The sequence below is a fragment of the Talpa occidentalis genome, unplaced genomic scaffold (assembly GCF_014898055.3).
Source record: "Talpa occidentalis isolate TD23 unplaced genomic scaffold, MPIMG_talOcc4v2.1 talOcc4.13, whole genome shotgun sequence".
Classification (NCBI taxonomy): domain Eukaryota; kingdom Metazoa; phylum Chordata; class Mammalia; order Eulipotyphla; family Talpidae; genus Talpa; species Talpa occidentalis.
This window is the reverse complement of record NW_023601322.1, coordinates 13,032,402-13,059,234: the sequence shown is the minus strand read 5'-3', so window position 1 is coordinate 13,059,234 and position 26,833 is coordinate 13,032,402. Positions and strand designations below refer to the sequence as shown.

The 26,833-nt window shown below is 40.1% G+C and overlaps 1 protein-coding gene across 2 annotated transcripts in view; it reads left to right on the top strand.

Annotated features, from left to right (window-relative positions):
* WDR7 (WD repeat domain 7) overlaps nucleotides 1-26,833 on the top strand; it is a 286,826-nt gene that overhangs the window by 51,740 nt on the left and 208,253 nt on the right. For both annotated transcript variants that reach the window (XM_037508477.2, XM_054694021.1), the window contains exons 14-15: nucleotides 734-929; nucleotides 7,343-7,557. In XM_037508477.2, coding sequence (XP_037364374.1) covers nucleotides 734-929; nucleotides 7,343-7,557 — 411 coding nt within the window. The remainder of the gene's footprint in view (nucleotides 1-733; nucleotides 930-7,342; nucleotides 7,558-26,833) is intronic.

The following is a 26,833-nucleotide window of genomic DNA, read 5'->3' as shown; positions in this document are numbered from 1 at the left end:
TCTAGGTTGTGGATTCAGTTCTCTGTTGCTATTGAAAATCTTTACCACCTTTGTTTGATTATCCATATTCCATCTTTTCCTGAAAAGGAATTGAAGGCAAAAACTAGAAATGAGCAGAAAACACAGAGCAGAATGTTTAATTGGCCATTGTGTGTCGGTTGAGGTGGTGCACCTGCTGACATTAGAGACAGAAGCTGTGCAGCATGTCTGTAGATAATACAAAGTGTCTGGCTCTTAAGAAACGATTGTGGCAGGGCAACTATGAGGGTATTGTTTTTGAGCAAAGGAGCAGGGAAGAGCATGGGTCTAAATGACAGCGACACAAACAGAAAGAAACACAGCAGAATGCAGCTCGAGCAGCTGACAAAGGAAAGTTCACACTGTGGAAAGAGAACACATAATAACAGATCAATTTTTGTCCAGCTCTGTCTGCTCATAAGCAGCGTTCATTTCAGTAAGGTCATCTTCGGATTTGAACAGCAGATTTGCCAAAGCATCTTTTCCATCTTTAATCTAGGATTCATTCAGTATTTCTTTTAAGTGCTGGGATGATTGAACTGTTTTCTTTTTTTTTTTAATAATATAAAGGAACACATTTTCAACATGACTTAATATCATGGTTTGTTTTCAGGGGTTATAAATCTATGGTTGATTTTGGTTTAAGTTGTAGAGGACAGGATCATTTTATTCTGAATTTAATGCAAACGTAATGAGGGTTTATTTGTCTTTTCAGGCACGAGTGCAGCACTGCATCTGCTCTGTAGCCAGTGACCACTCAGTGGGACTTCTAAGTTTGCGAGAGAAAAAGTGCATTATGCTGGCATCTCGTCACCTTTTCCCCATTCAAGTCATCAAGTGGAGGCCTTCTGATGATTACCTAGTGGTGGGATGTTCAGATGGCTCTGTGTACGTCTGGCAAATGGATACTGGTAAGAACAGATGCTAAGAGGTTGACATATAAATGAAATGGGTGTCTTTGATTTCCTAGAAATTAAAAACCATTCATAGGAGGAAAACAGCCCTAAAATGTAAAGAAGATTGCAACTTTTATTCTGATTGCTGCTTTTTCTAAATGTTCTCATCACCTTCAACAAAGAAGTATTTAAACATTTTCTTATTTGTTATATGCCACGTAATTGTAGTCAAGTCACTGATAACTAAAAAGTTAAGTTTTAAGTTGCCTGTATGTAATTAAAGATAGTATACCGGTTAGGACAGACATCCAGACACCAGACAAAAACGAGCAATTTCTGTATAATTCATAAAGGAATCAGTGAGCAAGATAAAGGAACCATTTTTGTATTTAATTCAGAAATACTGGGGAAAGATAAAAATCCTCTTTTATTTGCAAAGGAGAAAAGCAGTAGGGGACAGTTGTTAATAGAGGTGGTGATTAAAATAAAAGTTTGAAGTTCTAGAGAGAACAGGATAAAAAATGTTATGTATGGGGTATAGGATAGATTAAGTATTGCTTAATTTCAGAGTACATGCCGCAATATGTAATGTTTATGCTGAGAATATCATTGTCTTTCCTGGAAATCTGTAAGTATATAACTAAATGTATTTATTAGTTTCATCATTCATAAACACATTTTATCTCTTACTTTTGCTATCTTAAAAGATGATCAGTGGGGGCCTCCCCGGTGGCGCAGCGGTTGAGCGCTGGGTTGAGAAGCTGCCCGCGGCCTCTGCGGCGCCGGTTCGATCCCCGGCTGCTCCCCGGCCACCGGAGGAGGGTCCCACATGGCGCGCAGACCTCCCCTGCCGCCCGCTGCTCCCCTCAGCAGTGTACTTCGGTCCTTCTGCCTGCTCTGCTCCCCGCTCTGGCTCTGGTGAATTCTCTCACCCTCCCGTGCTTCTGACTGTACCCAGTGCATGTATAAACAAAACAAACAAACAAACAAATAAATAAATAACATGCCTCTATTAAAAAAAAAATATCTTTAAAAAAAAAAAAAAAAGATGATCAGTGATTACACCTTTCTTTACATTTCTACCCTACAGTATAATCTTTCTACTAAGTGTTTTTCCTTCCCTTCATATTTTCATTTCTTTTAAATAGTCTTTTTAAATATCAGAATACATGCACATTTCTGTCTGTACTGTGATACTGTAGGTAATTCTCCTAAGTCTTTTTGGGACAAGTTGTTATAGTCTTTGGTGGTCTTTATTTATAGGCCTTGTCTTAACTGATGTTGTGTAGGCAGTCTTGCCTACAGGAAGCATTCTTAAAGAGTGTCAGACTATGTTTCTTTTGCATTTAGCTTTTCCTTTTCTTGTCAAAATTTAAAAGCATGAAAGTATTAGAAACGATGAAAGTATTAGATGAATGGTAAATAGCACCATTTGGCATATTTCTCTTTATTATTGATTCTGGGCATCTTTAAAGCCAGTGTGGCTGTTAGATGGCATAGGCAATTTCGTGCTTTACTTTTGTGTCCATTTGTCATAGCCTGTCTGGTGAGCAGTGTGGCCTTGTGTTTCCTAAGGTGGTCCTCCTACAAAGTTAAATATTCAAGGTTTGTCATAGGCTCGATGTTAGATGACTGGGTTTGAATTTAGGGTTGTCCACTTGCCACCTCTGATCCACCCTAAGTCACTGGACCTTTGTCCCTCATTTTCTTACTTGTAAAATAAAGTTAAAGATAGTTCCTAATTTACAATGTTGCTGGGAGAATAAATAATATTTTCCTGGTGTAGTAGATATTTTGTGTTTATTTGTGTTTTGAGCTTGTAAGTTTGTATCTGTACTTCCAAGCCTGCATATTTCACATTACTATTATCAAAAGATGCTACTTGTTAGTGAGTAGGACTTAAGTATTGATACATTTAGAAGTATTTTCTTAGGGAATTAGTACTAAGCAGAGTAAGTTCTTATAACAATAATGACATTTGTAAAATTTTAAAGTACTATAAATGTTACATTGACAATACATTTTAAATGCAGAAATATGGTAAGCTTGTCTATGACTCTTAAAAAATGAACTAAATGGATATAGGAAGAGGGTATAGTACTCCTGAAATTTTCAAATACTTAAATAGATGATACTGAATATTTCATATTTGAAATACTTTGGTAAAGATATACTGGAGGATATTATTATAACCAGTTTCATATGATTAAGCCCATTTTAAATGAAACAGCATTCACAGATTTCACAATTCTAATCTTCGGGTTTGGGTAAACAGCTAATGGCATTCTTAAAATAAAAAGAATGGAAGCAGAATTTATTTTGGATTTCAAGCGTAATGGGAGGTGTGCTTTCTTTATTCCTTGTTGTTCAGACTTTAGCTAGTGATATAACAGTACCTGGGGACCAGTAAGGCACATCCTGAAGGTAGTCACATTATTTATTTATTAAATTTATTTATTTATTAAATAAATAAAAAATGAAGCTAAATAAATCAGATTCAGCCAAGGTTTGAGGTATGAAACGTATTTAAATGGATGCCTCCTCTTGATGTTTTGGGGCTGTTTCTTATGAATGACTTTAATTACACTAAAACTATTCAGGCATATTGTATAATTTTCTTTGTTTACTATTTGTATTGTACTGATGTGTCTTGTTTTAAAACACAGTGGCCTTCCTTTCCACTTTTATGCAGCATTTTCTTTTATGTTTTTCCCTTCATATGGACATCATTTTCAGTGTTCAGTTTCTAATGAAATGAAATGGAAGCTAATAATAGAAAGTTTAATTTGAAATGGATCCACAACCTTCTGTTCTTTCAGGATGTCATCTTTATTACATGCCGTAGCAATGAAAAGGCACGTGTGAGGCCATGGGAAATTATTATTCCTTCACATCTGTGGATAGGGAGAAAATCAGTCCAAAAACTAGCAACAAGATTTGGCCAAATGAACCCCTTGACTTCTACTTAGCAACTGACCTAGGGTAGCAGCTTCTGCTCAAGCTGCTTGTGTGCCTCGGGAATCAACCTTCTCTTCACTTTTGATGTTCCCAGTAAGCATGCAGTGGTGTTCCCACAGGCCTTTGACAAGGTCAAAATCCTATCTACTTGGGAGATGGCGGCATGCTGTATGTGATGGCTAATATTACAAGGTGTTCTTATCCAGTCGTTACCAAACCAAACAACATTTGTGTCTGTCTGTTTTTATCATCTTTTCTATGTAACAAAAGTGATTCTCCCTTCTTATGCCCATTCCTATCAGTCCAGTTACTCCAGTAGCCCTTGCTAAGTATTAATAGAAATTAGTTTATGAATTCTTGTCAATTTTGTTTTGTGATCTTTTTGTTGATTTTCTGTCCCTCAAAGTTTTCTGAACTCTTCTGCTTTTGCGTTTACTTCATGAAATGGGCATTTGTCATATTTTAAACTTAATTATCTAATCAAATGTAGCAGGGAATTGTGAATTAATATACATTTACATCTGTTGGAAACATATATGAAAAGCATGATTAACCAAAAACAAAAGTGTATCAAAAATTCAGATTTTCCTACAAACAGTCTTAGTGTATATGTTGTTCTTGCTTAAAACTGATTTTTAAAAATATTTTCATGCTTTAATTTTGGTTTACTTAAATTGATGGTTTTTGTTTTGTTAGTAAAATTAAAAAGATAATTGGTGGTGGTAGAACTCCATGCCAGTCTCTTATAATTTGTAGGAGATTTTAGTAACAAGCAACAACTTTGATTTTTTTCACACATTTATCCTTTGTCTACAGGACTTAAATGGCGGAGATTTGATTTTATGTCTGTTTCACACTGTATGGCATTATATCATCAAATTTTCTATATCTTCTACATTTTTGCTTTTTATTCTTCTATAAAAATTTATAGGACAAAATACAAAGAATGAAAGGACTGAGAAAAATGGTATTTTTTTACAATCTTGGTCAAGCCAAGTATAATCAATCAGAGGGTTTCTTTCTTCCCTTTGAACAATTCACTTTGGAATTGGAAGGAAGAGGTTGTAAGATATAGTTTTGTGATGTGGAGAAACCAACAAAGGAGACAGAGATGGAGCTGCCAGGGAGAAGAAGAAAATGAAGGATATGTTTGCTTGGAAGCCAAGTGAATAAAAGTATCGCAGGGAGTGGAGCGGAGGACCTGGTGCCCCGGGTAGTAAATGAGAGTTGAGGACTGGGAACTGTGGGAGTCAGTAATGTGGAGAGTAGGTTCTGTGCACGTTACGTGGTGAGATCTGATGAGTTAAATTTAAAGGAAAATGGGAGGAGAAAGCTCTGGACTACTAAATATTGACAACTCTTTAGGGGGAGATTATGAAACAATAGGATGCCAGCTAGAGAGAGATTTTGGGTCAATTGTGTGTGCTTTTAAACAGGTGAAATAATTGCATGTTTATATGCAGATGGAAATGATGTAGCAGGTGGGCAAAAGTGATGAAGAGAAGGTGGAGAATTGCTGACACGCTGACCTGCATTTAGGGGCAGACAGCATTAGGTCGGAGCCTGGAGTGTTTTCATTACTGTCGGGTATGTGAGTGGAGATGCAGTGGTGAGAGCTTGTGCTTCGTTTCTAATGCTTTCTAAGTAAAATGGGGAACAACATTTTCCCCTGGATAAGGGCAAGAAATGGAGTGTTGAAAATCAGAGGAGAGGAAAGTTATTATACAATAAGAAAGTGGGAGAGCGGGAAAGTGAAAAATCTGTGGAGATGTCACCACTACAGGCCCTCTTGCTATCAGTGATTGTGCCTGTCAAGTGGATCCATCAGTGTGTCAGTCATTCACTCCCTCCTCATTGTGCAGGTGCAGAGGAGGGGACGGGTACAGAGAATCCAGCCAGGGCTGCAGTTTGCTCAATTCATACAAGGAAGTGAGACGAGGACAAAGCTGTGGTTATGAAGAGGGGTGATAGAGTTTTAGTAAGGACATGGGGTAAGCAAGGGACAATGATAGGTTAATGAATCGTTGGAGTCAGTCCTCAACAAGGAATTATTGGAATCAGAAGGAGCAAAGAGTGGGAACTTGCACCAGAGAATGGAATGTTTGGATTTGGGTCATGTTAGAATTTTGTTTATTGGTAAAGAGAAGATTATAATTTGACCATGGTCTGTGGCTTAAGGGTTGGACAAAATTTATTGGAGTAGAGGACTTCAAAGAACCAAGAGATCGGGATATGTGAAAGGCTCAGATGTGCTGATTTTTGTACGTTTTTGAATTTTTAAATCCCTTTGTGATAATACACATTCTCCATTTCATACATACATGGAAAATTTCAGGTAGCATTTTCTTCTTTTGCTTCTCACCTTCCAAAATGTATTGTTAAAGAGCCAATGAGTTGATAATGTATATAAATACTGAAATCACCAAGAAAAGCTTGTAGGAGTACTATGGAAAGAGGGGAGTGAGTAAAGGGTAAAAGTCTAAGAAATGAAGGGCAAATCATCATTGCATTTGACATTGGGAACATAATATATTTTTGGATGTTTTAACTCTACCTCAAAAAAACACTGTAAACATTTTGTATCTTGTTGAAAGTTAATTTTCTGGTGGCCTTTATGGTTATTTTTCAAAATTAACTTGTCCTCTGTTAATGGCATTTACTGGAAGAATACTGAATGAATCAAAATAAACTCCATCATCATTTCATTATTCTAAAATATTACACACATTCTCACAATGAGACCCTTCTCTGCTTGATATGATGCTAGGTACTGTATAAAACAAAGCATGTAGAAGGGCTGCCAGTTTTATAGGAAGGAATTTGTGCCCTAAAGTTAGCCAGGAAATGCACAGATGGTGATAGTGAAAAGGATGGCCAAATGAAGAAGCTTGGTTAGAGGTAGTAGTAGTTGTTTTCACAAATACAGAGAAGCATTTGGGTGTAAAGAATAAAAAATTAAAAAATTGCAAACAGAATGAGTAGCTAAAATTTCTGTGGAAGTTTCCTAGAGAAAGAGAAACTTCAGGTATTCTTCAAGTAGAAAAAAATTTTGAAAGATAGTAAAACTCAGGGTTTTTTTTTTTTTTTGGTTGGTTTGTTTAGGATGGATAGACAAAATAAAGGAAGGTGAAGTCATAGAAATTTAGTTCATAATAGAGAATGGTATGGCGCGAGCTAGGAGGCCATCTTGGGGTTTGAAATACAATGGAAAACCCTGGAGAGAGTTGTTGAAATCTTGGCTCTGATTTTGGTTGTACTGGAAAGTTGTGGTGGGGCTTTATGGTTGATGGACTGGTGAAGGTAATGCCACATGGAAGAGCCCCGGAGGAAGGGAGTACAAGAAAATGTTGCTGGGAGACACCGATAAGACCTATTTTCACTTGATGAAGTTCCATGCATTTTCCTTTCTTCAGAAATTATTTAGAATGTTACAGTGCTCTTTAATATTTGTGGATGCGTATGTCTTCCAGGTGCCCTGGATCGCTGTGTGATGGGAATAACAGCAGTAGAGATATTGAATGCTTGCGATGAGGCTGTTCCTGCTGCAGTCGACTCCCTTAGTCACCCAGCAGTCAACCTAAAACAGGCGATGACCAGACGGAGCCTCGCGGCTCTTAAAAACATGGCCCATCATAAGCTGCAAACCCTAGCCACTAACCTCTTGGCTTCCGAGGCATCTGACAAAGTAAGTTTTATACGTGGGCTCATGTACAGTCCCCATTTAACTTCCTTTAATACCTTGTGGGGGATAATATTTGGGAGATGATAGTGGTGAAAAATAAGCTTCTGATTTGCATTTAGGTTTATTCAACAGAGTTTTTAGAATATTTTAAATAGTTGGCATTTTGAAAGAGCAAATTATTCTTATTCAAAACATTGAAAAGTGATTCCTACTGAATTGATTTCAGGTTCTGAAATTAGAACAAACGTTCTATATATAATCTTTTTGACTTTCTGACAGTCTTCCTTTTGAAATATTGAGTCCTGGTTAGTAGCTCCAGGAGCAAAAATAGTAACTTAGGTACAATTAAAATGTCTAGTTGTGGCTTATCTTTTTTGTTTAAAAAGTAGATTCTGATCTTGCTCAGAATAGGTTATTGCAAGGGTGTAAGAAAAAAATATGAGAGCAGGTATGTGGGAGAACAGGTGCTGGCATTTCTCCGTGAATCCATCACACTTGCACAGCACAGCACACTTGAATTCAAGGCATTAGTTACTTCTTCAGTTTCCGGAAGGTCACCAACCTAAAAGAACAAACAATCCCATTTCATTAATTGGCTGCTTGTCTTAGCTTTGTAGAGGCTGGCCACTCTTTGGGTTGCGGTCCTTGTGATCTGTGGCATTGTTGGAACTAATTTGTCTCTGCTAATTGATAAATGAAACCTACAGACAATCCCAATATTTCACTAAGTCACTACTTAAAATTCCTAGTTCCATCTAAGTATTCATTAGAATTATTAATGGGCAGCAAAATTAATTTTATTTTAATTCTGTTATTCCTGATTCTTTTTTAATGGTTAGATTTGTGAATAAGTAGTGAAGATGTTTGTTGAAACATTCATTCACAACTGGAAAATTTGCCTGTGAATTAGTATTAATGACATGATACTATAGGTAGTTCCATTAACCCATATCTTCCAGTAATTGGCGGTAATATTTGATCTTTCTGTCTCTCCCCAAGATATAAATGTTTTATTGGCTTTGTTATATTGTATGTTTCATAGATTGGAATTCTTTCTAATGAAGTCTAGTGAAATCTTCCTGTGATTTTGTTTTTAATGCTTTCAGTCCCATGCTCTAAAATTTGAATAGCGATTACAGCTTAAATGCATTTGCTGTGTCTACAGTTTCTTTCAAGAGATCATGTAGATGCTCCTAGAAATTGAGTGTTCCTAACACATTGTCTGACATTCTATATAATTTTAAATTTGAGCAAACTTATAAAACAATATATCCAAGGGCAAGAACGTATGTTATGCAATTTCCAAATCTCTTTCTTTTCAGTATCTTCTAGAAGTGAATATTTGGAAAAAGAATGCTATAATGGGAAAATTAAAGAAAAATAAGTGTTACAGTAATGTTTATGAATGGCTTTTGTAAGTGGTCATGGTCCATTATGTGATTTTTACAATCTTGTTTGTCCCTGTTTTAATAGCGCATTTTATAGTGCAATTAGTGATAAAAGCACCAGATATCAGAGACACTACACTTATGTATTGTAAAATATATTGCTTGTGAACCTGCTCGGTCTTGTAGCAGTGGTAATTGTTGCCTGGCCTACAAGGAAAACAATTATAGAAGGGGGGAAAGGCTTAGGAAGCCGAGACTGCAGGAGGATAATCACTTTATGAAAAATGTATGTTGGCTGTGCCATTAGGGATTTCTCTAACTATCTCCTCATGTTGAATTTGAGGCTCCTTCTGAAGGGAATATTTAAAGAGCTGTCCTCTACATGGTTTTCTAACCTCAGGAGAAATAAAACCCACCCAAAGTTTAAAAAAAAAAAAAAAACCCAACACATAAGCTTCAAGAGTTTTTCAGTGGGATAGAACATTCTCAGATATTGAATTTATTTTATTTTTTTTCTATGTTTCTCTCAATGGAAAGTAAAACCTCTGGTGGACTACTCTATGGAAAGCATCCTGTTCTTCTTCAAATAGTATTAGCCATCAGGCTATTTGGAAGTAACAAATATTTTATATTGGCAACTATATTAATTATGCCAGACATACAGCTTCGTAAGCAAAGATAGAGAATTTAACCTAATTCTCCCTATTTTTTTTCAAACTCTGATTCCCCCTATTGAAATTCAGTCTTCTTGCAGCAGAGGTTATGATCTATTTATCTCTGTGTTCTCCCCACCACGTCTTGTAGCATCTGTGCAATAAATATTTGTCAAATTGGGTGGCGTGTGATAGACAGCCCTGATGACAGCCTCTGCTTCGGTCTCTCTGCCCGTGTCTTCTCCATCCTCTCATGGCTATTGTCTTGACTTGACAGTTCAGTCTCCTCTTGTCCATGAGCCTCTAGGCATGGAACCTTGTAACTTTGCTCTCTGTTCAGTTTTTCATTCTCCCCTTGGTTTCGGTAAGCAGGGCTATCCAGGCCTGGCCCATCCTCCTTTTCTGCCTTCTGGGTGTTGTCCATGCTGGTTCATCCTGGAATTGTCTCAACTAGATCCCCTCACTGACCTCTGCCTCTCCCAGCTCCAGACCAGGGTTGCTCATCCCCAGCACTACTGGCGTTTCGTCTGGATCAGTCTTTGTTGTGGGGGGCGTGGGGATCTGTCCTTTGTGTTTTCGGAAGTTGAGAAGTATTTTCCCTCTACCCACTAATGCCAGTAGCACCCAGTAGTGAGCATCAGCTATGCTTTCAGACGTTGCCAGGTACCCCCGGGAAGGCACAATGGCCTCTGGTTTAAAACCACTGATTTTGGTGAAAAGAAAATGAGAAGTGGTAGGGCTCCTACATCCTGTATCCTTTCTTTTCTTCTCCCCACTCTTATTTCTTTAATCCTTCTTCTCTTTGAGGGCTGTGAGGCTGTCCTCTACCCTCATCACCTCTGCCCCCAGTGCCAGAATTAGTTCCTGTCCTGCTTTCTCTCTGTGCTCATAGTTTCCTGTTCAGATCTCTCCTAAAACACTTCATTCTGTCTGGGGTGGTTTTTTTTTTTTTCTTTACATCTGTCTTTCCTAAATAAATTTTGAGCTTCTTGAGGACAGGGGCTGAATTTCTCATCAATGTATTTCCATTGCTCATGTAGTATATGCTGCCTAGTAAGTACATGAGGAACTTAGTGGGCAGTTAGTTTGAGATATAGGTTGAAATCATAACATGGAGCCAATTTATTTTATTTTATTTTATATATTTTTTACATCATTTTTCATATTTGCACAATGTATACATTTTCATCTTGGTTATAGTCCCCATACAATTCCCATCCCCCCTTGTTTTGATCCTGCTCCCTTCTCCCCACCTTGTAGTGTGTCTGTGGTTTATAGTTGCTTGTTGATTTTGCTTTTTACTTTATTATAATTAGTATTTTTCCTGATCCCTTATTTAGGTTTTCTAAATTCCTGCTATGAGTGAGAACATCTGGTATTTTTCTTTTTCTTTCTGGCTTATTTCGCTGAGCATGATCCCTTCTAGCACATGGAGCCAATTTGAATGCAAAGATGAGGGTTCAGCTCAGTGGATAGCAACATGATATGGAAGAGTCTTCATGTGAAATTTTTGGTTTGCTTAAGAAATATTTTGCCCTGTGATATTCATGTGTAGGACACTTGTAAATATTGGTATGGCAAATGGGTTGGGAGACAACTGGGGTGATACAGTAGGAGGTAATGGGACTGGAGTGGGATCAGGCAGTAGAAACAGAATAGGGGGTGGCTTGTAAGCTGTCATGTAGATTGAATAGAGAGGACTTCACAAATGAGCGAGGGAAGAGTTCAGACATACAAGATGGTTTCAAAGATCCAAATCCCAATAACTGCTGGCATGCAGAGATTGAATTTGATGCAGTTCACATTTTGGGGTATCTGCTATTATTAGATTATTCCAGATATTCCATCTTCCTAATTTTACAGCAGATAGATGAGTGTAATAAATGTCCTTAAATTAGCAAATTATGAACCTCAAAGATGGCTGATCAGTATTGGGATCAGGAAACTTTTTCTGTAAAGGGCCAGATAATAAAAATTTTAGGCTTTGCAGGCCATCACTCTCTTTTGCAGTCTCAGCTCTGCTGTTGTAATGAGAAAGCAGCCATGGACAGTATGTAAATGAGGGAGTACGACTAGTTTCCAGTAAAATTTCAGTTATAAAAACAGGCAACGGGCTGGATTTGGCCCATGGGTCATAGTTTGCCGACCCCTGCTTCAGAGGATGGCGTTATAAATATTCAGGTGGTGGGTACAGCTCCCCCCTGGGAGAGCCTTTGCTTCATCTTTGAAAAGCAGTTCAAAGACATTGTTAAGAGCCCAGTTCAGGCAACAGGCCTATCTGTGTTCAAATTACGCCTCTGTAACTAGCTGCCTGAGGGTGACGTTGAGCCAGTAACCTCCAGTGGCCTAGGTCCCACATATAATTGAAAACAAAATTTTATAAAGGAAGTAAAGGTTACTAGTTGATCAGAGAAATGAAATAACATTAAGACTTGGGGAGTGAAAAGAGTGTTTGGAGTAAGTCATCAGGAAATGGTGGTGATCAAGAGGGCGTTGGGTGGGAAATTGGGACAAGCTAGGAAAGCGCCTGCGCTGCAGCAGAGGGACTGTGTGTGCGGGAGGTTTGCTTTTGGAGAAAAAGAGAGTAGTCGCTTCAGGGACTGCAGGCTTCGGAGCAGCGTTTACACCTAGTTTCAGAGCGCTCCCTCAACACTTTTGTTGGTGGAGGAGGTAATTGATGGAGCGACATAAGAGATATGGGGTACAGATATGGAGAGTTCAGCCTTTCTAGAAATATGTTGGTGAATATATCCAAGATATTTTTAGTGGAGGAGGAGAACAGTAACTATGAAACCTGTTAAAAGGAAGGCAATGGATGTAATCCCTTGAAGGTAGAGTCATCATCCACTTTATAAATACCAGTAGTCCTCAGCTTAAATAAGTGGACTGGATTAGGAGTTCGAAGATTTGTAAAATCTATTTTTAAGGAGAATAATATAAAATTTGAAAGTCCCTGGTGATAGTGGTGAAAACAGGAGTACATACATCACAACGATGGTCTGAGCATGTCAGTTGGTCTTCTGGGTGCCTTTTCTCATGAAGCATTTGCTGCAGATACCAGTTCTTTGGTGAGGAGGTCTTGGGAGAAACCCTGCGCTAATGACTATTTATTAGTGTAGCTAGAAAGTTCTCACTGCCACAAACTTCATTTCTTACCATTCTTGGACCTTGTATATAAAGATGCCAACTGGAAAATTCTGTTTTGGACATTGTTGTATCACCCAGATTCGCCTTATTGATACTGAAAAACGATGAGGTTGAAGAAACTGAAAAATGACCAGGATGATTTATCTTTTACCTTACATTTCTCTCTCTGTCGTCTAATTAGTCAAAAGCAGGGAAAAAATGAACAGGCTATATTTGCAAAGGTCAGTAGCTTTGTATTCTGTATAACTAGGTGAGAGAATAGAATTTAGAAGAGAAATAGAACCTACTAACAACATCCTCTATGTTGTTTGCTTGCAAAATTACTCTGTAAAACATTTTTATACAGATCAAATTGACTTTATGATTCATTATGAAAAGGGCAATGGAAATTACCAACAGGGACAAGTCAAATGGTGTTATGTACAGGATTCCAGCCTTGTCTGGTGAATGGCTTTGGCCTTAGAATAATTTTATGATATGTATGACCTTTGAAGAATCAATTAAACTTGCTTATCATTCTACCCCCAAACTGTAACAGAAATACTAATATGTTGATTCTTTATAAATATATAAATTCAGTATCTGGTTGTTCTAAATGGTTATTAGTACAAAAACTTTATACTACACTTGCTGTCTAGTCTTTAATCAATAAAGTTAAGGAGGCTTGGCTAAGCTGTCTAGTCTTAAGAAAATAATGGAGGTGAATGGAGTCAAAAGTGTAAACTCTCACCTACAAGATAAATAAGCATGGTGACTGGAGTTAATAAGTCTGGATTGCATATTTGAAAGTTGCTAAGAGAGTAGATCTTAAATTTATTTATTTTCTTACATCATTGTTAATTTTTGGACAGTATTTGATATTTCCCCTCAGATGTCCTCCTCATGGTTCTCCCATCCCCACAGCACCCATGATCCATCACCACAGTCGCTTGTGCTCCCCCCCACCCCTGCTGTTGTGGCAGATCTCTGCTCAGCTGCAAGATTTGTCTTTTTCCTGATCCTTTGTTCGGTTTCCCTATATTCCACCTGTAAGTGAAGCCATCCAATATTTCTAAGAGAGTAGATCTTGAAAGTCTGTGTTGCAAGAAAAAGTTTTTTGTAACTGTGAGTGGTGATGGATGTTAACTAAACTTATTGTAGACATTAAGTCTACACGTGTCTTAAAATATATACACATGTTGAATTAATTTGTTGTACATCTGAAGGTAATATAATTCTGGCTCAATAAAAATAAGGAAAAGACAACAAAGGAGTAAGTGTCTATGGCCGTTGGAGGAGAATAAACTCTTACTGAGTACCTTGTGATGGGTGACTCCCTCGAGTGGAGGGGAAGAAACTGGACATGAAATCTGGACTCTGCATGCACTTCTGCTCCCTCTCAGTACACAGAGCCACTCATATGTGTGTTTACATACATGGCACATACACAAACACATGTGTGTGTCTCTGTGTCTGTCTGTCTTTCTAAATATATTAAATATCACGAATTCACACCATTCCCTCCAGTTCTAACCGAACAGCATCGTGTCTGGCCTGGCATATCTCCTGGAATACTATAATTCTCCCGCTGTGAGAGATCTCAGACCTTGCTCCCCAGGTTTTCAGTGTCAGTGTTTGCTCAATTCCCCCATTCTGTAAACAGTCTCTTGCCCACCCTGATCTGCTTTCAGGTGTGCCAACCAAAAGCTTGCCTCTCACAAAGGGAAAGAAGCTTCACTGCTTTAGGACTTAAATTTTGCCCTTTGCTTCTCTGGCCTTGTCAGTTGTGTTTATGCCTCTTGTGTTTCTTTCAGTTTAGGCTTTATTTCTTTTATTTTTATGTTTTTCTTTTTATTTGTTTTTCTTTTATTTCTAGATCTTTCTTGAGTTCAGCTATTTCATTTCTGGTTTTTCTAATTTTTACATGTGTTGTTCTTTCATGTTGATTATCATTTTAAAAATGTCCCGTAGGTTCATTTTGATCTGCCTTTTGATTATATCTGGGTTGTTGTGGGTTCCCCCCCCCCACCCTGGGTTTTTGTTTTTTTTTTTTTTTCTCTTTTTACTCATAAGAATTTGACTTCAATATTTTTCTGTGGCTCACTTTTTGTAAAACGATTTTTTCCGGGCTTTTTAAATGATTAATTCCTATTCCTTTCATGACTCTACTGAGAGAGCTTCCTCTTCTGTTGGTTTCACAAAGTGGTGGATTGCTTTTAGAGGTTTCTTGGCACCACACCTCTGCCTCTTTTCTTTTTTCTTTTTTTGGAATTACCCGTCAGTTTTGGTTATATTCCTAGCAATGTCTTCTTCCTGGGGGACCCTGCCTTAGGAAGGAGTCCTGATGCGCGTTGTTACAGGAACACTTGAACTTGGATGTGCCAGCTGCTTCAGCCCATTTCATGGTGGGCTCGTATGCTCTTACTGCAGAGGTGGGACAACTCCTCCTCAAACCTCCCCACTGCCCCACCCGCCCCAGTCAACTGCTGTTTTCAAATTGGCCCACTGTGTTTTTCCAGTAAATATTGATTGGCTCTTTTGGGGGTTTTCCTGTAAAATCTGATAGATACTCCCTGCAGCTGCCCTTCCACAGAGAAGCCTGATTCCAGATCGCTCTGTAGCTGTTGGTAGGTTTCCCCATTCATTAGAATTTGAGGATTTCTGGGTATACTTTGTTCTCCTGTTTTCTCTTTTTCTTCGTGTTTGCCTCATCTCAATAGTACTCTTATAAAACACACAGGAAACCATGTAGGTTGTGAGTGCTTGTGTGTCTTTGTGTTCCATGTGTGTGCATGCATAGTTCACAAAGTTGTGCTAAATGTTTTGTGCGTTTTCAACTTGGATTAACTTTTCACCAATTTTCCTCCAGTTTAAGGGAAATTAGGTTTAGGTTACTATGAATATAATGCTATTTATTCCATTCAGGAATAAACTAAACTCTCAACTAGCTACATAATTAGTTATATTTACTATTTCTTTTTTTTTTTTTGTGATTGCAGTGTTTTTGGTTCTCTTCCCTTTTTCAGGATCCTTGGGTAGACTTGACTGGAGGTATGACACTGCATAGTTCTGTGAAATGATGACATAGACAAGGGAAAGCCCCTTCTGGAGATTCACCAGACCCCCTGGCTCTTGTGCCTCATTGGTCCTGCACACAATACTTTCAGCCTTGCACATAATAGACAAGCAATGGATTTATAAGTGGAATTTATAGTTCATAGTAAATATGATTCATCATATTATTCTGAAGCAAGAAAAAGCAGTCTTGTTTGTGATGGCTTAAAATTCATAACAGTTTTTGTTTTTCTGGGAAATACATTAACAAATCACACTGTACCTAAGGAGAAATTGAGATTGTTGCACCACATACATGTGCTCTAGCAAAGGAGAAATTTCTTTCACCATCTCACATAATAAATCAAATGGCAGACCGCTGAGAGAATGGGAGCACCGGGTTGCTTAAAGCCTGTGACCTTCTCAGCAGCAGATCTCTCTGCTCTTATGTGTGATATTTTATATTTGACTCTTCTTTGGAAACTCGAAGGTATTACGAAGCATTTTGATAGAAGTATAAAGATTTGTGGCTAAATATTCACGTTAGTACTTTGGGTAAGAAATAATTTTTTCTCTTCTAATATGCTTGAAAAAAATCTGCTCTTTATTAGATCATATAAAAGATTTTCAAACTTCTTGACTTTTATAGGCTCTGTTAGAAAATAATTGAATCAGTCTAGTTCAGTAAACATTTATTGACTTCTAGGTACTGTGTTAGGCCCTGGAGAGCCAAAATGAATAAGACATGATATTTACCCTCAGGAAATATAAACAGACAAGCCCAATGCAGTGCAGCCAATAAGGTGCTGAGAAGTGTAGGAGGCACTGCCGAGGCCTGGCCTCACCTGAGGTGATCAGGACTGGCTTCTCGGAGGAGGAGACATTGAACCACATGGCCAACTGACAGGTGGATTTGTAGCGGGTATTCTGGGAGAAGTGGGTGGCAGGGGCACAGCAGGTAATACCCAGGTGTTCAGTTCTGCTGGAGGGTCCGCTGAGGACAGGGGCGGGAGGCTCGTCCATGTGGGCCTGGAGGAGGCGCTCAATCATGACTTTCACCCTGGGGGCCTTCAAACTTAAAGAAAAAATTAGCATCAGATCCTTCCCTCAAAAAGAATTTTATACTGAGTCAGTATGTATAGTAGATTCAGAGGACTAGAAGAAAGAGTTTCAGTTCAACAGTTGCTTGAGTGATTCTTGGTGGGATGTAGTGGTTAATGAGAAACAGGCGGTAAGGAAGGTCAACACACCGGTGTTCTGAGAGGATGGTGGGATAGAAAGTGGCTCTAAGGAGTGTGATCGGATGTAAGAACAGGTTCCATGGGATGGCTATGATGATGAGCTGCTTTGTGGGTAGGTATCAGGTTCCTGTTGGCTCTCCTTGCGGCAGGGCCTGTGTGGAGGTGAGCGTAAAAGGGCAGGAAAATTGAGAGAGGGCTGTGGTGATGGTTATACTGGCTGAGGAGGAATCTGACTTACAGCCTGTACTTAAAACCATGGGAGTGGGCACGACCACCCAGAGGGGTCTGAGAGACTCCTGGGATTGCCCGCCTCAAGGGCAGGAAGAAGAAACAATTTGGAGGAGTGTGTGAGGAGGAGAGACGAGCCAGGAGAAGGTGCAGACTGAGGGGATCAAGAATTTCGGGAAGGGTAGAGAGAGCTCAGCTGTATCCGGGTAATCCATGTTGAGTGTTAGAAGGAAGGATTAAAATGTGTTTGTCAACGAGGTTGTTGGTATCCTCCTTCAGAGCTGTCTGCCAGGATGTTGGGGGCAGGAGTTGATGGTGGGGGCTGAGGAGTGGATGGGAAGTATGGGAGTGGAAATAGCAAGTCTAGAATAATTTGGAAATGTTTGTGTGATTAAGGGAAGGAGAAAGAGTAGTTCGAGGGAAGTACAGTTTTTAAGACAGGTGAGAATGTTTTGGGGCTGAGTGAAAAAGAGCCTGTAGACAGGGCGGACCCAAGGCCTGGGTCGGCCTCCAGGAGGAGGATTTGAATGGCAGATTTCAAAGGCCAGGGGAGGCAGTTGGCTTTGACCTGATTTCCAAACCTAAGGTGGACCACCCTAAGTCGGAAATGACTGACCTCTGTGGGTGTCAGCAAGGCTGTGGGCCAGTGACAATGATTTTGAGGTTTTTAATTTTTTTTTTCAAATATGGTACTCATAACATGATTTATAGGACATGGTGTCGCAGGCCCTAAAATTAACTTCGGATGGTAATGTGTTAGCAAGGCAGTTCTCTCAGGGAATGACCTCCCCGCCCCAACCTGGCTCAGTCCCACACCTACCCGGGGGCTCGGTCTATGACCATCTTGGGGGATGCTGCCCAGTCTAGCAGTTGGGTCTTCTCAGATCTTCTGAACAGGGTTGTGTCACGATTCTGTGAAGCCCTGAGACGTGCTTCTGACATGTCTGTTTCTCTGCTTCCCCACAGTTGGCATCGGGCACTGGATGGTCTTTGTGTGGAGGTTGTGGGGGTCCATCCTGTGCACTGTAGGGTTACTGCGCTGAGCAGTAACCCTGCTCCCTTCCACCAGACACTGTCAGTGCTTCCTCCCAGTGCATCAGGCAGAGATGTCTCCAGACACTGCCAAACGTCCTCTGGGCCGTGGGGGCGGGGGAGAGGACTCACCCCTGGGAACCAGCGTTTTGCATTGGATCAAGAGCTCCTCAAAGGGCCATTGAGCCGTCCTTGTCTTTCTTCAGTCCAGCAAGCCCGTGCATCGCATCACTGTGAATGGCTCAGTGTTTGAGGGCTGATTACCTGGAGCAGATGAGCTCCTTCCTCCATCCCTGCCCTCCCACCTCTGGCATCTCTGCAGAACCATTGCTGAGAACCCCTTGATATCTGGAATTAAAGGCAGAGCTGAGACTGGAGGATCCTGGCTTCCTCCTATGTTCTCCCATGGACTAGTGGTCGATCTGTATAGCCGAATGTCCTCTTGCTTCAATTTGTTTTTAGCTGTAAAATGGGGGCAATGAGATTGGTATGAAGCTAGGTAGGTAATATATTGGAAAACATTTATCACGGAGTCTCTTTCCTTCACGGGGTGGGGACAGGGCACACTAGCAGGGAGTGTGTCAGTGAGCCACACCCGGCAGCCCTGCTTCGAGAAATTCCTGCTGTGATGTGGGTGACAAGTCTGCTTGAGCTGTGATACTGTTTAAGGTTTGAATCAGGTGGGGGAGAGCCCTTAGGAGGGAAACTGGCCTGACAAGTTGTTAGGAAGACTTTCTGAAGAGACTTGGTTACTCAGAGGCCTGACATCAGGAAGAAGAGCGGGAAGACGTGGCCATGTGTCTAGAGGCTGGAGGGGCAGAATGGTGAGGCTGGGGCCAGCAAGGGGAGGAGGAGGCTAAAAAAAAAGGTTGCAGTCTCCCCGAGTGTGAATATTTCTGAAATGAGAGCTTGCCCACCACGGGTACTCAGGGTAGCTGAGCGCAGCTGTGTTTTCTCCTTTTCACTTTGTGGTCGTTAGACTTTCTTTACTTTTCCTTGACAAGTCTGCTCCCCAGACTCTCTCCCAGTAGCCCCCCTTTCAAACTATGTCCATTCCCAGGAGGGCATGTTATAGTAGCATTTTTTTCCCCCAGTTCATTTCCTTCAGGTTGCTTAAACTATTTTCACCTGTGCCTTTGACTCATTCGTTTGAGATAAAATGAACTGGGATACAGTGAGTTGGCTTTTATTATCTCTGTTTTACCAGCAGGAGGATAATGTTTTTGTTATCTACTAGGTGTTTATGACATTTCTCTGAAATAAGTGGTCTTTTTCTTTATTTGGAAGATAAAGAGTGGCTTCCAGGTGGGTTAGCTGGATTCCTGAAGGTCTGTACAGCAAGGAGTGGGGGGGTGGGTCCCTAGGCTCCTGGTTCCCTCACATCGTAACTTGACCCCCTGAGAAGAGTTGCAAGTCTGTCTCTTCTGTGCTACTGTTGTGGAAACTTACTATATTAACCTTTTAATCTCTTGATATATTAATGCCATTTGCATATTATTATTCAAACATTACTGTCTGGTAAGACAGGGCCTGCTAGAAATATTTTTAGAGGATATTTTCTTTACAAAGGCACAATCTGAGCATTTATATTTAGTACCTACAATGTACTTTTATTGACAGGTCATGAAATACAGTACAGGATCGAACCTTGGAAACCCTCCATAGTTTCACTATCGTTCATACTTATTAAAAATATACTTGGTTTCCAAAATTAACAGGCAACTAACTATAAATCAGAGACATTCTGCAGGGGGTGGGAGGGAGAGGGATAAAAACAGGGGTGGGAAGAGCACAAAGGGGCTATGGTGATGGTGCACGGGTGAACTGGTGGTGGGAATTTTATGGGGACTACACCTGACGGGAGAAAGCAAATAGTGTACAAAAATGAACAGTGATGTAAAATATATATAAATAAATTTAAAAATATATATATTTGCTTTCACTTATATGCAGAATAGAGAGGAACCAAACAAACGGTCAGGAAAAAGACAAAACTTGCAAGCTGACCACAGATCTGAGGAATACAGCAGGGCAGGGAAGAGCACAAGGGACTGTGGTGCTGGATCACAGGGCTATGGTGGTGGGAGAATGATGGGAACTACACCTGAGAGAAATCAAATACTGTCCACAGATGAACAATTATATAGAAAATAATAAGAATAACCAAAAAAAAAACCCCAGCAAATAGACTGGTCCTAATCACACACATGCAAATGTAGATTTGTTAATAAAAAACACAGGAAAGGAAGTGAAATAATATCAACTCTAATGATATAATATAACTCACACCTAATCATAAAATCCTCACCTATTTAAAATCAGATATTTAAGGTGACTGGATTACCTGGTTCTAACTTAAAACCATCTCTGAGAAAGAACTCATCAGAATGAAGGCCAGCCAGTATTATTCAGTAGCAGAAATACAACAGCAGGGGGCGCCAAATATCCACTTCGGTCTTAGACATTTTCTGGGTAGCTCCCTCTACTTGGTGCTTCTGTCTTCACTCTCCCCTCTTTCTCTTCCCTCCTCCCTCCCTCCCTTCCTTCCTGTTTCTTAGTACTTAAAATCACTGACATTGAAACTATATTTATAGCACATGGTAAGATTTTCCCTTAGCTAATTTTAGATTAGTTTAAAAATCCATTAAGGCATCAATTTGATTTTTATTCATTTAACTTTTTGCATTTAACATTATGCCTCAGAATTTTATTTATTTAAATTTTATTTTTATATTTCCCATACAATTACAACCCCCTTAATTTGACCCCAATCCCTTCTTTCCCCGCCCCCCACCCCCCATAGAGTGTCTCTGGTTCATAGTTGTTTGTTGATTTTGATTTTTTCTTTCTTACAGTTATTCATTTTCCTGGTCCCTTATTTAAGTTTTCTAGATTCCTGCTATGAGTGAGACCATCCGGTATTTTTCTTTTTCTTTCTGGCTTATTTCACTGAGCATGATCCCTTCCAGCGCCATCCATGTTGCTGCAAATTGCATGTGTTTATCTTTTTTGAATGCTGAGTAATATTCCATGGTGTATATGTACCACATCTTCTTGATCCAGTCATCTATTTTTGGGCATTTGGGTTGTTTCCAAAGCTTAGCTATTGTAAACAGTGCTGCTATAAACATAGGGGTGCAGGTGCTCTTTGGAATTGATGTTTCTGTGTCCTTTGGGTACATACCTAGGAGTGGAATTGCTGGATCCTATGGAAGCTCTATGTTTAGTAGGTCCAGAAATCTCCACACAGCTCTCCATAGCGGTTGGACCAGTTTGCACTCCCACCAACAGTGCAGAAGAGTTCCTTTTTCTCCACATCCTCGCCAACATTTGTTGTTGCTAGTTTTTTTAATATGTGCCATTCTCACTGGTGTAAGATGGTATCTCATGGTAGTTTTGATTTGCATTTCCCTGATGACAAGTGATGCTGAACATTTTTTCATATGCCTGTTGGCCATTTGCATTTCCTCTTCAGTGAAGTTTCTTTTTAGCTCTTCTGCCCATTTTTTGACTGGATTATTTTTTTTTGTTTGTTTTTGTTGAGTCTCATCAGCTCTTCGTAGATTTTTGTGATCAGTCCTTTATCATTAGTGTTGGGTGCAAAAATGTTCTCCCAGTCGGTGGGGTTTCTCTTTGTTTTTGTTATTGTCTCTTTTGCTGTGCAGAAGCTCTTTAATTTGAATGCATCAGAATTTTAAAAGTTTATTTAAAGGCTTTTTTAAAAATAAAATTTCCTGTCCAAAATCAAGAATTAAACTATTTTTTTCCCATCAATATATTCTTAGGTAATAAACCAGATATTTACCGAAGCATACTTAGGAAATTAAAAATTATTTACAGTGTGCATTACAAACATGGTAGCTACTTAGTCATTTTGTCAAATATTGCATTAGTATTTGTCAAATACATATTTTTTTTGTATTCTGTTTTAGGACTTAGTATTGCTATCCATGCAAGTGCGCGTGTGTGTGTGTGTGCACACGCACGCATGCATGCACACATGAATGTTACATATAAAATATTTCCTAGTCTTAATATACTCTGCCTCTGATTTCAGAGCAGATTTAGATATTTAAAAATTCATCCACGCTTCTACTTTACACTTTAGCATAAAAATCAATTGATGTTTAACACTCACTGGCATACATCAGCTCATGTTTAGTTGGAGATCTGAACCATTTGAAATTGTTGCCAGTGTTTTATTTCTCTGAGTCACTGGATGAAAGGAAATATGCTTCAGATGTCATCATAGCACTGGTATAGGGCAGAGCTCTCAGGGGTTCAGCAGCCTTGATTTGCCCAAGCATATATGACAGTAAGTGTTACAACAAGGATACCAATGCATGTCCTCCTCGGCAGCTTGTAAGTTGTTGTTGGGCGTGTTATTTCTGGTGTGTGTGTGTGCTGAAAAATGCCCATGCATCCACAAAGAAGGATTAGCCTCCTTATCCTAGTTCAGTCATTTTCCTTGGGTTTTCACTAGGTTTGACCTGCTAATGTTCTCATGATTGCCGCAGGTAATCACTGTTCAAGGATGACCAAGCCATCAGTCATTTTTCCTGTTGTCGCATTTCTGTAGTGAGTCAGATTCCCTGGTTAGCATTCAAATGGCTTCATCTCTATTACCTCCTGTACAGAAAATACAATGTTACAATAAATTGAGTGCTTAACAATGAACATGTTGAATGTATGTTTCTTACTAGCCTTTTAAATAAGTGTGTGTGTCTGGAGTCTGCATTTTATACTTACCATTTTTCAAGTAAGTTTTTAAATTATTGCGTCAAGTTCAGAGGCTTTATTTCCTCCATGCATTTTGCACCTAATAGGCGCCTCACAAATATTTGTCAAAATGAATTTAATCTTCCTCCATGATAGTGTAAAAGTGAGTTTGTGAGCACACAGTTCAGACGTTCTTAATAAAGGTGACAGAGCAAACACACAACATTCCTTTGAAGAATTTCCAAGATCAGATAGCTTGTATTTGAAACAGTTAAGATAAGATGATCTGAATGTGTGACTCCACTCTGAACTTGTATATTTTATGATGAAGCCAAGAGACCCTTGGAATTTGATGGATGTTCATCTTCCTTTAGCTCAGCTGAGCGTAACATATTATAATACCAAACACAGTGGTGGTCAGCTGTGCAATCTCCATGCATATAGCTAAAATCCTACCCTCACAGCTTTGCAGGATCCCCACGTTTTATTGCAATAAGACTTTATGTGTTAGGACAGTAAAATTCATTGTCATACGTGGGGCTGGTGGTATCAGAAATCACGGCTCGTCCACAGGACCTTTGAGTCAGCCATTCTCTCTTCTCCCCTTTAATCTCCCTCTAGTCTTTTCTTCTAAGCTTTGTATTTTGCTTTGTCTTCCTCTTTTTCTGACCATGAATTGCTCTTACGTACAATTTTTGCCTTGGCGACACAATCGCTAGCCCTGTAGTTATTAGCGATGAGTGGAGATGCTCACAATCCTGTCCAGGTACCCTGGCACCAGACACCAGAGAACCTCTTACAGGTCCGAGCGTGTGAATTGGCTGATGGCTCACCTCCCAGAGACACAAGTCAGGGCCCCTCTGGAGGCTCAGCGGGCACAGGTCTGTGGACATTAGAGCTTAACAGTCGACTGTGTCCTCTCCTGTTTTGTCTGTTCTTCCAGTCATGCCTGCTGTTTCAACAATTTCTTTACCAAATTTGTTTGATTTTTTTCATTTGTTGGTATTAATGGTCTCTCTCCTAAAATAAATTTTATAGATATTTACTGGATGGACAGTATCTCCTAAAGAAGTGTGATGGGTTCTCTGTTTCACCTAATGCACTTAGCACCGAATCCCTCCTACCTGGTATCATGTCTGCCTACCTAAGGTTGACAGAAGATGTCTTACCTCTTGCTGTGTTTCACCAACTCTCATGCCTAGAAGAATGGCTGGCTATAGTACATAGAAGCCATCGCCTTTATCAATAATAATTTTCATATCAAGGCTATGTTAGATATATTATGAATATATAATTTTATGTATTATTCAATTAGTGTAGGTTGACACAAAAAGAATTAAGCATTGTACCTGACATTCCACATTTTCAAATCCAATATTTGAAAAAGCAAATACAAGCACTGTTCTTTTAGAAACAGAAGGGTCACGCACCTGTTCTTCAAGGTAGCCTGGCCCTGCATTCTCAGCATGACGCTGCCTTCAGCTTCCCTCATCCGGTTGGCTTCTGCCTCCTTGCAGCCCATGTCCGTGACTCTGGTCTTGCTTCTTTTAAGCCAGCATTGCTGGTGGAATAAATATATAAAAAACTCAATTTGATCATGTTACTCTTCTCCTGAAGGCCTTTATGCAGTAGTTCTCAGGCGTCACTGCATTAAGTCATCTGGGATACTCATTGGACATATTCTGGCCCTTTCTCCAAGGGATGGATTAGAGGGTGAGGTCCCATCCAGAGCCTGTATTTTAAGCACGCGCCTCTGCTGATTCTGAGAGTCTTGGGGTGGCCCTCGCGCCTCTGTGCCAGCCCACGGTCCTTCATCTTCTCACCCGCATTTCATCATATGCTCCCTAAGCTGTTTCCCTCTTCGCCCTGCCATCTCGCTGCCAAGCCAGCTCTTCCACAGTCACAATACCCTTCCATGAGGTCCCCCGACTCCCAAGATGGGCTCGGGGCTTTCTCCAGCAGGTCCCTCGTTGTCCCTTGCAGGCCGCTCTACAGTGGCACCATCTGTGAGACTTTGTGATGCTCTCCCTACAGGTCATTATCGTCACGTTTGTGCTCCTTGACGCCTGTGACTAGCAAACCATCCGATTTACCTTCAGATCCCCCAGGTCTTCTACAAATGTGGTGAATGCAGAAGAAATGAATTAAATATAGGAATGAAATTCAGAAAGTCTTGATTTTCTTTGTAGTGGAAATTTATACTACATGTACCTTAGGTTCTTTGGAAATAATAGAAATGCTATAGCAATACTTACTTTCTGCCTGCCTTTATACCTCATTCATTCAATTTAGGGCAAACATTTATATGAAGGAGGCAGAATTAGAGATAATTCTGGAAAAATTTTTTGGAAGAGCAGCCCCTTGAGATGCTTCCTGAAGGATGGTGTAGCTCAGCGGCAGCAGGGAGGTTGTGATTTCCTTGACAACTAGTTTGAGCAGGTTTTTCCTGATGTTTATTGACTATTTGTCTTCCCTTCCTATCATGTCCTTAGCCATGGCTTATTTCCCCCCTTTAATTTGACATTGGTGCTTTCCCTCTTGATTTGAAGAAATAGTTATGTAGATTATAGCTTTTCATCAGTCCTCTTGCTGGCACAGTTTATTCCCATTTCTTTCATGCCTATCAATGTTTTCATGGCAGTGAACTTTTATTTTTAATATATTTGGAAAACCCCTTCTCTTCCTGAGATCAGATATGGTTGCCTATATTTTTATTTAGTTTTTAAAGTAATTTTGTATTTTGCTTAATACCCCATGATGATGGCAGCTTCTTTTTTTTTTTTTAAGATTTATTTATTTATACAAGCACTGGGGTACAGGCCAGAGGCGCGGGAGGGTGAGAGGATTCACCAGAGCCAGAGCGGGGAGCAGAGCAGGCGGAAGGACGGAAGTACACTGCTGAGGGGAGCAGCGGGCGAGACAGCTGCCGCGCCATGTGGGACCCTTGCCAGCCGGCTGGGAATTGAACCGGCGCTGCAGAGGCTGCGGACAGCTTCACAGTGCTGCGCTCAACCCGCTCTGCCACCAGGGAGGCCCAGATGGCAGTTTCTTGGCAGAGGAGTGGCATGACTGGATTCGGGCTTCGAGGAAGCCCTGTGGCTCAGTGGAGGTTGGGTGGGGGTGAGGGGTAGACTGAGGCTGTGAGACCTGCTTAGAGGCGAGGAGGTGGGCGAAGGGAGGGTCCAGTTGGTCTATAGGTCCGGGAGTCCAGTAGGTTTAGGGGAGGGTGGAGATCAGGCCGTATTAAAGATGAGATTCTCTGGAATGTCCAAGAAGAAGCAGTTGGAGACATAGGATTGAAACTACCTTAGGAGACCAGTCTGACTGCTGATGGGACATGGAGAGCCGTTAGCGTGCAGCCCAGAGTTCTAGTGTGGCTGGAAGATAAGTTGTCAGGGCAGCAGACACATGAGGCAGTCAGAAGGAGAAGGTACTTTCTGGAAGCTGGGAGGGGTGACTTTCTAGTCTATTCTTTCTTTTTATTTACTCATTCTCTCTCTCTGAAAAAAAAAAAAAAAAACAGCATCAGATTCTGGAGCATTAAGGGGAGAGGGTCTGGAAAATTTCCATTGAATTACTACTTTCAATAAATTTGACTATAAGGGACAGGAGAGGGAGAGACAGAAAGGAGGACGTGTGGTCTGAGGGTAACGCTTTTTCTCCAATCCAATTAGATTTGAACATGTTCTCTGTTGAGGAAAAGGAATCTGTGAACAGGGAGAGCTTGTGAGTAAAGTAGGAATTTAATTTAAAAGGATGAGTGTCGTGATACACAGGTTATCCTTTCAGGTTGAATGATAATTCGTGCACGTAAGTAACCAAAACACTTTTTAATCTG